We start from the raw sequence: 15,026 nt of genomic DNA, 5'->3' as shown, positions 1-15,026 counted from the left end.
CAACTAATAATAATAAACACTCTTTAAACTAAGCAGTGAGGCTTATCCTCAAATGACAGTTTTTATATCTGATGATATTTTCATATCATCAATGGCCCTGTGCTTAAAGCCATTCAAGATTAGCAACACCACAGTACTTAGCACTCCAATGGCAAAGCCTGGGTTCTTCAGAGCCCAGAATTACTTTCACCTAAAAATGGAACCTGACAGTAAGAATTTGGTGGAGGTTACTAGTAACAAAAGAGTCATCTATAAATGAAAGAAAAGAACTCTATTAGGAACAGCTCCACTCTTTGTTGAATAACTAAACTCATATGTAACCCATTTATTTATCTTAAAACTAAACTCTAGAATAGGATTAAAGACCTGGATAACAGTTCTATCTCTATATACCTTGGAGGAAATATGCTTTATATTTAACTTCAGTTTCCCTATCCTTAAAATAAAGGTGTTTAAACTAAAATGATCAGTAGGATCCTTTCTAGTTCTACTCAGAACCAATGATTTTGTGTAGATTGGGGCAGCTAAGTGGCTCTATACATAGAGTGCCAGGCCTGGATTCATGAAGAGTCCTCTTCCTGAGTTCAAATCTGGCCTCAGACATTTATTAGCTGTGTGACCTTGGGCAAGTCACTTAACCCTGTTTGCCCCAGTTTCCTCCTTTATAAAATGAGCTGGAGTAGGAAATGGCAAACCGCTCCATTATCTATCTACCAAGAAAACCCCAAATGGGGTCTCAAGAGTTAACATGAGTGAACAGCAACAAAGATTTAGTGTGGCCTTTACAACTCATTCCGCCCATTTTCTCTTGCTAGCCACTTTTTAGCCGTTTCATTGTTCATTAGCACCTACCTTATAAAATGAAATGAAAGGAGATGGAATGTAAATATCACAGTTGTAATTCTTTTTTCAATCAAAATGGTCCATCCAAAAAGCTCCTCCAAAAATGCTTAGGTGGGCATAAGATTGAAATATTGACTAAACTAAGGACTTTTTGTTGTTTTTTAACATGTGAGAAAAATTCCCACCATAAATGTGAGTACATTTTAATACCATGACATAATTAGATGGGAAAAAAAAAAACTTACCTTTTAATTTTAAGTTATTTTCCAGTGTTATGAAATTTTCATAGAAGATGAAATATATTTGAGAATAGTTGGTCTCAAAAAAATATTTCAGTTCACTCGTATCTACAATATCTAAAAAAAAGAAAAATGTTTTCATTTATAATCACATTTATGCCCTTATGAGAAATCATAAACTTATTTTTATAAAATGTGTACAAAAAGCCACAAAATACTGTTAACCACTTTTGTGGAGTAAAGAAGATAAAAGAATAGATTTTTTTGTTTTCTTCATTTTTAAACAAAGGCATCAACGGCACAATGGGAAGAGTACTAGAATTGATTTCAAATTATAGCTATGCCCCCTGTTACCTCACAATCTCACTACTTCCTGAACTACTAACATGTAATATATTACCTAATTTACCTAATTAATAAGGTCATGTCATTGAATGAGATCACGTAATGTGAAAGTACACTGAAGACTATGAATATATATGCCACTAATAATTACCATTCCATTAGGCTTATCATATATCAACTAATATAACTCCAAACTCTAAATAAGCTTGAAAGACAGGATTATTGTATTATATATATAACATACGCAATTATCAATACATCAATCAGAAACAAATTTGGATTCATAGAAATAGCACCATATATGAAATGAGAGGATCCATGTTCAAATCACAATGATTCCTTATTTCCTATATAACTTTAGACAAATTCTAAACCTTCTGAGCCTAGTTTTCTCATCTTAAAAATGGTGGCAGCTTGGGAAATGGGGAGGAGTGGTTTCAATCAGTCAATAAACATTTATTAAGCTCTACTACAAGCCAGACATAGTAAGTACAGGAGATACAAAGAAAGACAAAAGACAAGCTCCTGCCTTTAAGGAGCTCACAACCTAAAGAGGGAAGACAATGCATTTAAAAAAAAAAAAGAAGAAGAAGAAGAAGCTAAGAGGAAAGAGGTGGGTGAGGAAGGAAGCTGGGAGAGGGACAGGACTGATAAAGTCCAGAGCAATGCAGCCAGTGGGAAAAGAAATGTCAAACCTGGCTGGCCTCCCTAAAGGGAGGATAGGAAGGAGAGTTCTACACTACCCTCCACACTCTCCAATCAGAGGAAGGGAGAGGCCTCAGGAGCAGGGAGTAGAGAGGAGATGAGAACTCCAGGTTGCTGTAATCTTCCAAGATGATGAGATTCCTGTGGACATAAAGAAATCCAGGAGAATGCCATGGTAGATGAATCTTTAAAAATATTTTATATAAATGAATCAATCAAGTGTTTATTAAGCACTATGTCCAAAGCACTGTGCTACGCGCTAGGGATAGAAACAGAAAAGTAAGACAGTCCCTACTAGAGCTCCCATTCAAATGAGGGAGACAATTCAATTGGAAGATTTCAGATGCAAGTTCTATGGAAAGGTACCATGGTTGATCTGCAATTAGAGGACAATGGTTAAACTGATGGCGATTCTTCTTTTTAAATGTCATTTTCACTAATAAAATCGTATCAGTTTCTGATGTCATGCCATTTGACAGTGCCAAAGACTTTGGTAACAACTTTCTTTTCTGGATTAGTCAATACATGTGACTCTAGCACCCGCAGGAGCAGTTGCTAGGTGTCATCTCCACAGAGATTACTTCTCAAGATGACAACTGGGTATGCTGCTATTACAAAGGCCTTGCATTCAGGGTTCTGAGCTGTCTCCCTCAGTCTCAGGAGACATGCTGATGTGGTTAAAGCAGTGGCAGTGGTTTGAATTGCCTGGAGCATACTGCTTCCTATCTTTCCCTTAGGGTTCCCTGAAACTTCAGATAGGTTGGTTTGACTGCCCTTTGAGTGGCATTTAGTTGGCATTGGTGGAGATGTACCCTTTCCTATAGGACCACTTGCTTCAATGATAACTAACTGTAGCGTCTGAGCTGGAAGCAGAAGCCATAGTCTAGAAAGAAGGTGCTGCCATTCCCAGGGCTCTTATGATTATCTACAGCTGGTTGGCAGTAGTTGGTCAAAAGTTGTTGCTGCGGATGATGAGGAAGGTCTACAATGCTATTTCCCCTAAGTGACTGACTTCAAGGGCTGGACCAAAAGCAGGTCTCCTGGCTAGGTAGACACTTCTATTCCCAAGGCTCTTGAGATCAGGATCTGGGCTATCTCCATGAGAATTTAAGGAGATATGGTGGTCAAAGTGGTGTCAGTGTTTGGCTCACCTGGCACATGCTGGATATTGGGAGGAGGATAATGACAATCATTGCAAGAATTTTTATGTTGATATTTTTTCCTTAACAAACATAGGCTGTCCATTTTAATGATGTTAGCTTAGTGTTTTTCTGAGAGGTTCTTTAATCTCTATATCATACTTTGCCTATGAATGTGTATAAAGTAAAAAACATGACAGTGTTGCATACTTGTAATAAGATAAAATTAATGTGGAAATATGGTATCTTGTTTCTAAAAACTCAAATCTGAATTATATTTGTCACTCTCTAACCAATTCTTAATTAGCCACCACATTAAGTGGAGGGATGAAGAAGAGATGGCAAAAACAGATAATAACTACAAGAAATAACAAGATTTCACCTGGTTTGTATTTTTTTGCTTTGTTTTGTTTTGTTTTGTTTTTGTTTTTTTTGCCATGGCCAATTTTGTTAGAGATGCTGAGCGAAAAGGCAGGGAGTTGAAAAGTAGAATGCTAGATAACTGATTCTTCAATTAATCAATGTTGACTGTAGTTTTCTAATAATTGCTTTGAATCAAGATTATTCAAATTAAGCACCTACTATGTACCAGGCACTGTGCTGAGTGTTAGGGATACAAAAGAGTCAAAAGACATCCCATGCCTTCAAGGATCTTACAATTACATAGGGGAGACAACAAGCAAACAAATATGTACAAACAAGCTACATACAGGACAAATAGGAAATTATTATCAGAGATGAAGCACTAGAATTAAGAGCGTTTGAGGTTTCCTGTAGAAGGTGGGATTTTAATTGTGACTTAAAGGAAATCAGGAGAGCCAGGAGGCAGACATAGGGAGAGAGAACATTCTAGGCAGGGGGTATAGCCAGAGAAAATGCTAGGAACCTGAGAGATTGAAAGTCTTCTTTGTGGAACAGAAAGGATGCCAGAGTCACTGGATCAAAGAAGTAAAGGATGATAAGACTGGAACATTAGAATGGGGATAGGTTATGAGGGACTTTGAACCCCAAACAGTATTTTGTAATTGATGCTAGAGGCAATAATCATTGGAGTTTATTGAGGGAGGGGTAGAGGGGAGGGTTCACATGGTTGGACTGGTGCTTTAGGATCTTCAACTTTGTTTGCGGAATGGAGAATGGAATGGAGTAGGGAGAGAATTGTGGAAGCAGACCATTCAGCAGGCTATTACAGTAGTTCACACTCAGGGCCTACACCAAGGTGGTGTCTGTATCAGAGGAGACAAGGGGATGTATTCAAGAGACATTGCAAAGATTAAATTCACAGGTCTTGGCAATAGTTTGGAGATGAGGGTAAGACATAATAAGGAGTTAAGGATGACATCTTGGTCGTGTGAGCCTGAGGGACTAGGAAGCTGTTGGTACTCCTGACAGTAACAGGGAAATTTGGAAGGGGTGAGAATTTAGTGGGAAAAGTTATGAGTTCATTTTTGGACATGTTGAGTTTAAGATGTCTACTAGACATCCAGTTTGAGATGTCTGAAAGGCAGTTTTGGAGGTGGGAGATTAGAGATCACCATAGAGGTTAAGGCAGTATAGCACATTTCAGAATCAACAACATAGAAATGATAATTAAAGGCAAGCTCTCATCCAGAGGTCAGAAGAAGTAATACAAGGACCCTCTCAAAGTCTCTCTGAAGAACTTTGGAATTGATTGTGAGACATGGAAAAACACTGGCACAGGACCTCCCAGAATGGTGTGCCTGAATCAAGAAAGGCACTGTGCTCTACAAGCAAAGCAGAACTAAAGTAGCTCAAAAGAAACCTGAGATATGCAAATTTTGAGATATCTCTACTCCAAATGTTCATATGGACTATCTGTGGCAGAGCCTTCTGAGGTCATATCGGTCTGATGAGCCACAGTCAGACACACTGTACTTTGACTCTCATATAGTTCTCTTCAAGCTTGCAGGACAACAACCAAATCTATGGGAGCTGATGAGATTACCAAGTTTAAGCCGTATACATGGAAAAGAGAAGAGAGTGCCTGTGGGACACCCATGGTTAGTAGATGTGACCTGGATGAGCATCCAGCAAAGGAAACTGAGAATGAGAAGTCTCATTCATGGCTTGGACAGAGTGGTGTCCCTAAAACGTGGAGAGAAGAGTGCATTAAGAACAAGATGATGAATAGTGCTAAAGGCTATAGAGAGGTCAAGAAAAATTAGGATTCCCTCCAGTAGTTGGGGGGCAAGTGGTGACCCAGAGCCAGTACTCTGCCCATTGTGTTTTTAATGGAGTCAAATCCATGTGGCTTATATATTTTTTCTTTCAATCTTAGGCATTTTGTTTCTCTTTCTGAGAACATACCTTGAAAACACTACAGAGCCAATACTCATATAAAAATGTATTCTATAAATGCTGTATAGTTTTTATATACATTAGCAATGTACTTTTGCTGCCTTCTAGATAATTTATTTTGCAACACATTACTGCACAGCTGTAAATAATTTACATACTGTAACATCACTTTCAGTTGTGTGTAAAGAAATAAATTAATTTTTTAAAAAGAAAAAGAAAAATGAGGATTGAGAAAAAGCCATTGGATTTGGCAATTAGGAGATCATTTATAACTTCACATAAAGAAGTTTTGGTGGAATGATGAGATAGGAAACCAAATTGTAGGGGTTAAAAGGAAAGTAAGAGGGGAGGAAATAGAAGCTGGAATGAGATGGCTTGTGCAGATAAAGAGGTTTGCCTTGATAAGGAGTAGGGCTGCCTCTTCATGTGAGACAGGGATGAAGGAGCATATAGTGGCAGAAGGAATCTGATTGATATGACATGAGGAAGAGAGAAGAAGGAACTCCTGGTGAATGACCTCAAAGTTTTCTGTAACATTTGAGGCAAGGTTCTTAACTGAGGAGATGGGGAGAGAAGGAGCCATGGTAACTTTGTTGTTCAGTAGTTTCAAGTCCTGTCTGACTCTTCGTGACCCCTTTTGGGTTTTCTTGGCAAAGATACTGGAGTGGTTTGCCATTTCCTTCTCCAGCTCATTTTACAGATGAGGAAACTGAGGCAAACAAGCCTAAGTGACTTGCCCAAGGTCACACAGCTAGTAAATGTCTGAGGCTGGATTTGAGTTACCATCTTCCTGACTCTAGTCCTGGCCCTCTATCCACTGTGCCACCTAGTTGCTGCAAGGGAGGTTTGAAGAAGGATTAAAAGGTTTGAAAGAGACACTGTGGGATAATAATTTGATAAGTGAAGTGTAGAATTGTCTAGCAGAGTAAGGACCCATTTGAGGACGTGTAACATAAATTTTTAATGACCCAGTCAGAACAGTTACATAATTTTCTCCAACTCTGTTCATCAGTACATGTATGAGAGTGGTATAGGTGTTGTATAGCAGGACTGATCTAAGGCCAGGTTGCAGTTGGTGATATTATAAGGGGGCCAGGAACTCATGAGAAGATGACAATATAGAAATATAGAAATGAACTGGTTTTCCAAGGGATCAAGATGAGGAAAAGAATAGAGAGTGAATAGTGTAGGAGTGATATAGCTTGGGACAGAACTGAGGGATCAAAGGGTTGGAGATCATTGTGTGTATGAAGAGTAGGGTTTAGTATGGGAAGGCAGAAGGAGGGTTGGAAAGCCTATAGATTATGATCAGCTAAGGGAATTTCAGAATTCTTGAACACAGAGATGATGAATTTGGGGGTAATGGAAAGATCAAGGGTATGACCATATTTGTGTGTGGCTGAGGTGAAGTAGAAGATAGATAGGTCATGGTAAGTGAGTAGGTCAAGGAACTGAATAGTTAGGTGCAGGGGTGGGAAACCTTGAGGGCCACATGTGGCCCTATAGGTCCTCAAGTGCAGTCATTTGACTGAATTCAAACTTCACAGAACAGATTTGTTCCTCACTCCTGAAAGGTATTTGAGGGAGAGTTAGTAGGTATGTTGAAATCCCCTAGTATGAGTGCAGGAGTTGGGGAGGAGAGAAAGATTGTGAGCTAGGCACTGAACTAACTGAGGAAGGAAGGGGAGTATCCTGGAGATCTAGAGACAGTGGATACCAGGATTTTGATTGAGTGGAAAATGTGGATTGTGTGGCCTTCAAAGGAAGAGAGTGATGTAGCTAGACGGAGAACCTGGAAGTGACAAAGGGGAGCAAGGGATATTCCATCTCCTCCACCCTGACCAAAGAACCAAGGGTATTGAGTGAAATAGCAGCCAATACTGGAAAGGGTGGCAAGGGAGGTTGTGTCATCTGGGGGGAGCTAGGTCTTGGTGATTGCTAGAAGATAGAATAAATGGGAGAAGAAAATATTTAGGATGAAGGGTAATTTGTTGCCTATGAAACAGGCATTCTGGAAGGCACAGTGAAGGAGGTGGGTTACATTTGGTTGGGACTTTTGGTTGGAAGGGTTGAAGGAAAGGAATTGGGTTGTGGAAGATGGGGAAAATAGGGTTAGGATGATGATCTACAGGGGTTCAGAGTCACTAGGATTTTGTAGGTTATGACAGGTGTTAGTATGCTAATCATTAAGTAAAAGATGCCACTCCTCTTTAGGAAATCAGGCAGAAGACACTTGTAGCATGAAATAGACGGTACAATGGAATGCCCTGTTTCTTACATTCTGATTCTTCTAAAGGCTCCTGGATATTAGGCAGGAGATAGTATAGCAAGAGATGAAAGTTGAGCCTTTGCAGGAGGACATGGAAATCCTACTCCCCATCCATTTTCCTTTTCCCTCAAGAAACAGGTGGAACAGGAGAGGTAAGGTCATTGGGAAGGTCAGTCCTCTTCGAATCAGGAGGCTCTCTTCACTGCAAGAGGCCGATTATCCAATAGGTATAATGAGGGTAAGAGGTGTGGTCAGATGGAAAGTTGCTCCTCTTCTCTTCAAGCTAGAAGTCACACAACCAGGGGAAGATGCATTGCCTCAGATAGAAGTCCATGCCAACTCCTAGGTACATGGTCAAATGGAAGTCACTCTTCTTCACAAATGTGAGCTTCTCAACAGCAGGGACAATCTTACTTTTCCATTTATATCCCAAGAATTTAGAACAATGCTTTGTACATGGTAAGCACTTAATAAATTCTTTTTCATTCATTCACATGGACATATAATGGTGAATGGAATTAATGTTATTGAACTGGAGTTCAGAAGAGACTGGGAATCACATAGTTCTAGGAATCATAGAATCACAGATTTAGAGCTGGTGATAAATAAGCCCTGGGATACTGATGAAATCATCAAACAGACAGTGTAGAGAGGGAGGAAGCCTCAAGGCAGTCTTCTGGGACACACATGGTTTGGGGATGACAGCTGGATAATGGATGAGGAAAGGAGACTGAGAAATTCAGACAGGTTAAGATGAGGACCAAGAGAGAACATTGTCACAGAAGCCAGATGAGAGATGAACCATGGAAAGGAATGAGGAAGCTGACAGTGTCAAAAGCTGCACAGAAGTCATTTAGGAAGATTTTTTATAGTATCTGATTTAACAATTACAAGATTACTGATAATAGTAAGGAGAATAATTTCAGTCTTGTGAGAGAAGAAAGATACAGAAGCCAGTCTGTAAGTGGTTCAAAATGGGTAAGAGGTTATGGAATGGAGGGAAAAGTGTGATCAAAACGTTTTGGGGGGTTTTCTATTTGCCTAAGGTCACACAGATGGAAAGTGCCAGAGGCAAAATTCAAACTAAGGCCTTCCAATCCTAATTCTGTTATTCAGTGTGATAACTATACCTTCCCAATTTTGTACCAATTGCAAATCTAATGAACATGTCATCTATGCCTTTATCCAAGTCCCAAACACAGATCCCTGGGGTACTCCTCTAGAGACTTCTTATCACACTGACATTGAACCATTAACTACAACTCTGAGTCCAACTAACTCTGAATCCATATGATTGCGCTTTCTGTCTTCTTCACAAGAATAATATTCCCCAAATTTGACATTCCTTTAGTTGTATATATTATGCCTTTAGACAAGCTGACTGTTTCCTACTCCTCCATGCCAGGAAAGGCTAGCCCTTTTTCACCTCCACCCATCAGAAACCTTGACTTCCTGCAAGACTTAAGATTGGATATGCTACCTGCTACAGGAAATCTTTTGCTCATTCTCCCAGTTGTTACTGCTCTTTCTTCTTAAATTATCTTATATTAACTTATCTGTGATTATATTCCCATTGGTACTCCAAATAAAATGGAATCTCCTTGAGGGAAAGGCCTGTTCTGTGTCTGTCTTGCATCATCAACACCTTAATCAATGCCTTAATCAGCATCAGTCACTGAAATGAACAGATAAATGTGTGACACAAGAAGCTGACTCTAACATCCAATAACTTCGACATCTCTCCCCACAAATTTGAGAGGCAATTTGCCTTCAACCAAGTCACTGATGAAAAATTCTGAGCAACAAAAGGTGAGAGCTGTATTATCTCTAGAACACTTAACTACAGATGTCCCTTTGAGTTGATAACAATCCATTAATGATTACTCTTTTCATGTGGTTTTCAACCAGTTCAAAATCCACCTTCAAAATCCTTTTCTCCAGCTAATCCACAAGCAAAACCTGAGCTTTGTCAAAAGCATTACATTTCCTACATCTTCAAGTTTATCCTGTAAACAACAACAAAAAAGGCTGCCAATGAGCCATGACTTGTTAATGAAGTCATTCAATTTAATTTAACAAATATTTATTAAATGCCAGGTGAAAGTACAATGGTTTTTAGTTATCATTGCTTCCCTTCTAAATTCTTATCCACCATTCCCTCAATAATACATTCCAGAATTTTGCCAAGAAAATAAGTTAATAGTTTGAAGAGTTCACCCTCTTCACTTTTTTTAAAAATCAGGATATTTCTCCTTCTCTAGTCTTGCAGCACCTGTCCTTCTCCAAGATCCTATATCCCCAGTGCCTAGCACAGTCTGATGCATAGTAAATGTTTCACAAATGTTCGTTATAGTTTCCAGGTTAAATAGGCAACAGATGGAGAACTAGACAGTTTTTTGATCCTCATGATCTCTCAAACTTCTCCAAAATAGGAATTATGCATAAAAGATAAAGCAATTTCAGTTGTTTCCACCGTCTAAGACACCAAGAAACTAAACTAGGTAACAACTTTATGAACTAAAAGCATAAAAAGCTAATCATTAACATTCTCATTCATCACCCAGTTCCCCTGTGATCCTCTCCTCCCAATAGACCACCAAACAGGTGGATCTATCCAACCCAAAAACTTATAAACAGAGCTCAACTCTGCCTCCTCCTCCTCCTGTCAATGCCTCAGAAAATTACAAGGCAAAAGCTTGTGCTGGTTTGGTCAGCAACGTGCTGCAACAGAGTTTAGTCAGAAAACTAAGGAAAAAAAGGCAGATGTGTGTGTGTGTGTGTGTGTGTGTGTGTGTGTGTGTGTGTTTGTGTGTGTGTGTGTGTGTGTGTGTGTGTGTGTGTGTGTGTAAGTAAAAGAGACAGAAAGACAGACAAACTCTGTAGTACTCCACTAAGCCTAGGAGGAGCCCAACATGTAGAGGAAACCCTTATTCTTAAGGTAAATCCTCTAAGGAAATACACACATGTACAGAGATAAGCAGTTATAAGATTAAAATCCCAATTCTTATACTGAATATCAATATGACCTTGAGCAAGTTACCTTCTGAGCCTCAGTTTCCTCATTTTTAAAATAAAGGGTTTAACCAAATCAATGCAGCAAAAATTAGAAGAAAAGCAGGAAACTGGGACAGGGGGAGGGGTGAGGAGGAGGGGAGTGGAAATCTTTGCAGCAAGTTTCTCTGCTAAAGTCTCATTTCTAAAAGATATAAGAAACTGAGCCAAATTTATAATAATAGCCATCCTCCAATTGATAAATGGTCAAATGATAAGAACCAGTAGTTTTCAGAGAAAGAAATCAAAGCTATCAACCATTATATTAAAAAAATGCTCTAAACCAATAATAATTAGTGAAATAAAATTAAAATAACCCTAAGGTACCATCTCACACCTATCAGGTTGGTTAAGATGACAAAAAAAGGGAAAATGACAAATGTCGGAGGGAATCTGGGAAAATAGATATCCTAATGCATTGTTGGTAGAGCTGTGAACTAGTCAAACCATTCTGGAAAAAGATATTAAACTATACATACCCTTCAACCCAGCAATATTTTCACTAGATCTATACTCCAAGGAGATTAAAGAAAGAGAAAAAAGTCCCATGTGTACAAAAATATTTTTAACAGCTCTTTTTGTAATGGTAATAAATTGGAAACTGAGGGGATGCTCATCAATTGGGGAATAGCTGAACCAGTTATGGTATATGAATGTGATGGTATGTTGTAAGAAATGATGAAGGGGAGGGTTTCAGAAAAACCTGGGAAGACATATAAACTGATGCAAAGTGAAGTGAGCAGAACCAGGAGAACACTGTATACAGTAACCACAATACTGTAAAAACAATATCGTAAAGATTGATTAACACAATGACCCAATGCAATTTCAAAGGACTCATCATAGAAAAGGCTATCTACTTCCAGATACAAAACTGATGAATAAGAGTGCAGACTGAAGCATACTTTTTTCTTTTTCTTTCTTTTTTTTTTCAGAACATAGCTAATATAGAAATTGGTTTTCATGAGTTCATATTTGTAATGGGTTTTGTATTTCTTGCCTTCTCAACAGCAGGGGAAAGAAAAAATTTGAAACTGAAAATAAAATAAAATTGAATTTTTAAAAGATAAAATAAATAAAACAAAGGGGCCACACTATATTATGTCTGAGGTACTTTACAATTCTAAATTAATGGATTTAGTTTCCAAATATAATGTGAGAAAAAAGAGAACACTAATAACTAGAGTGGGAAAGAGGAGGAACCAAAAATGGCCCTGGGTGTGGGACCCGAACTGAGCAGCGAAGGAAGACAGAGATATGTGAAGATAAGGAAGTAGTACACTGCAGGCACAGGAGACAGCTTATACAAAGGCCTGGATATGGGAGGTAGATGTCACATCTGTGGAACAATTAGTAGTCTGGTGCATACTGCATGGAGGGAAATAACATGAAAACAAACAAAAAGGGTAAATGGGAACCAGACAGTGGAGGATTTACAGTCTGTCATTCAAACAATATTTGAAGCATTTCCGTCATGCAAAAGCTTATGTTCTCCTGACACAGTCTTTGAGAAACCAAGGTCATCTATCTACAAATAATGGCATGTGTGTACACATACAAAGTAAATACAAAGTAACTGGGGGGAGACACTAACAAATAAGGGGAAAAAATCCTTTGGTAGGAGGTGGCACTTAAACTGAACTTCAAAGAGATTTAAGGCTTCCAAGATATACAGGCAAAGGAGAACATACCAAGCAAGGGGAAAACCAGTGCAGTGGCATGGAGACTGGGAATAGAACATCTTGTATGAGAAGTAGGCCAGTTTGGCAAGATTGCAGAGAATGTGAGAGAGTAGTACATAATCAGCATCAAAAGATATGGAACCAGATTATAAAGGTCTCTAAATGTCAAAGAAAAGACTTTGCATTTGTCCTAAAAGCAAGAGACAACGACACTGAAGCTTCTTGAGCAAAGGAGATCAGACCTGGGCTTTCGGAATATCACTGTGGCAGCTGTGTGGACAGTACACTGGAGAAGGAAGAGGCTGGAAGCAGGGAGACCAATTGGGAGTCTAGTGTAAGAGTTAAAGTGAGAGGTTACAAGACCTCAACTAGGGTAGATGTGCTATGAGTAGATAAAAGTGACAGATGTTGATCTCAACTCCCCAATAAGAATTGATACCTGGATGGCTGTAGGAGGTGAACATAGAGGGAAGTGGTTGCCTTAGGGCAGATGGAAGATGCCTAGCTTAGCCCCTCTGAGACAGCCTTTCACCAGGCGACACACTGGTCCTAGCAGGAAATGGAAGACCAGGAGACAGAGAAAAGCTGAAGACCACTCCTATATGGTAAACCTGCTTAACTGTAAGAACACTGGTGTCACCCTCACAAATACATCATCTAAAAATAAAATTGTATTCTTTCTCAGAAGCCTTATAATTATCTGACTTGGGGAGACCTGACTGAGAACTTGACTTAACCCTGGTTGTTTGAACTGATGTTGTTGGTCAAAGAAAAGCTGGTAGTCTACTATTTGGGCTGAGTTTTGCTGGTCAAAGTGAAGTTCTCTGGGACACTGAATCATGTACGTTTAACTTCTTTTAAAGTAATACATCATTTTTTGCAGGTCACTCAGTAATAACTTCACTTATGTGAAGTTTCCTAAGAAACCATATTTTTTTCTTGCAAACATAACTCTTTGACTAGTGGTCAGTTACCTTATCTATTGGCAATTTTTCTGTGACTTCCCAATCAATAAACATTAATTAAGAAAAAAAAAGAATAGTGATGTCCTTGACAGAAGTAGGAAGGTTAGGAGGGCCGAGTCTGGGAGGAAAGATAAATGAGTTCTCTATTCAGAAAAAACTGCTGGGAAAATTGGAAAGCAGTCTGGCAGAAATTAGGTTTAGTCTTAAGACTTCACACCATATACCAAGATACTTAGTTCTAAATGGATACATGACTTAGGTATAAAAGGTCACATCATAAACAAATTGGAAGAAAAAATAAGAAATTTCCTTTCAGATCTATGAATGGGGGAGAGTTCATGAACAAACAAGAAATACAAAGGATCAAGAAGATAAAATGGAAAATTTTAATTACATATAAATTCAAAGGTTTTGCATACACATAATCAATGAAGCTAAAATTAGAAGAGAAACAGGTAACTGGGGAAAAAATCTTTACAGATCAAGTTTCTCTGATAATGATCTTATTTCCAAAATACACAGTTAATCCTCAACTTTCACAAGTGTAACATTCCTAGAAAACAACACAAAAGTCAAAAGCATGAATGCTGATACATTGATCCTATGGGAAATGGGGGTTAGGTTCCGGTGACTACCAAAAACTGTAAACTTTCACTAGAGACTGCTGAAAATATACTTTATGCATACAATTCTTTATAATAAAACATTAATTCTGATAATACGCACTTTTCCTAACACAATAACTATGAATAACTCATAAAATGAAGTACACAAAATAGAATTGCTAACATGCAAAACATTTTTCTTGCTAGTAATTCCCTAGAATTCTGTGACCTTTTGTGCTAATATCCCAATTTTTAAAAATTTATTTCAGACAACATTCACTTATCATAAAAGTATTTTTGGTACTGAAGATTTCATGTGTTTTTTAACCTGAATCTTACCTTCCACTATCAGATGGCACAGTGGGAGTGCTGTATTTTATAACTAATCATAACAGCATCTGCGGACATTATGTCACAAAGTTTATCTAACACCTTTATTTTCTCACTAAGCTGCGTCACTGACTTTGCATGCTTGGGCTTAGGGCTCAAAGGGCTTGAACTACATTTTTGGGGCATAACTGCATCACAAAACTTGAGTTTTAAAGGCAAACAGTGAAAATGTGCAACAAATGTACAGGGAACTCTATACTCTAGAATGGTAGAGTGAATAACACCAGCGAAATGCCTAGTAAGATACCAATACAGTAAAATACCAGCCCCACAAATCGCCTCTTATTTTTTTCTCCACTGGGCATACCATGTTTGCAAACAGGAAAGTGAAAATGAAGTTACTAATAAGATCACTAGCATGCTTGAAGATGCAAAGTTGAAGCCTGAGTGCATAAGGAAGTGATTTAAATTCAGAACAATAAAAGCCATTCCTAACAACTAATAAATGGTCAAAGGATATGAACAGGCAATTCT

General features: G+C 38.4%; 1 protein-coding gene across 3 annotated transcripts in view; it reads right to left on the bottom strand.

Moving 5' to 3' along the window:
• RALGAPA2 (Ral GTPase activating protein catalytic alpha subunit 2) overlaps positions 1 to 15,026 on the bottom strand; it is a 407,209-nt gene that overhangs the window by 371,879 nt on the left and 20,304 nt on the right. For all 3 annotated transcript variants that reach the window (XR_003567134.1, XM_027840277.1, XM_027840278.1), the window contains exon 2: positions 1,089 to 1,199. Coding sequence is in view for 2 of the 3 variants with exons in the window: in XM_027840277.1 (XP_027696078.1) it covers positions 1,089 to 1,199 (111 nt within the window). In the remaining variant the exon portion in view is untranslated. The remainder of the gene's footprint in view (positions 1 to 1,088; positions 1,200 to 15,026) is intronic.

Source organism: Vombatus ursinus, unplaced genomic scaffold (genome assembly GCF_900497805.2).
Source record: "Vombatus ursinus unplaced genomic scaffold, bare-nosed wombat genome assembly UNPS02014841.1, whole genome shotgun sequence".
NCBI classification, from domain to species: Eukaryota; Metazoa; Chordata; class Mammalia; order Diprotodontia; family Vombatidae; genus Vombatus; species Vombatus ursinus.
This window is presented reverse-complemented; position numbering and strand designations above follow the sequence as displayed.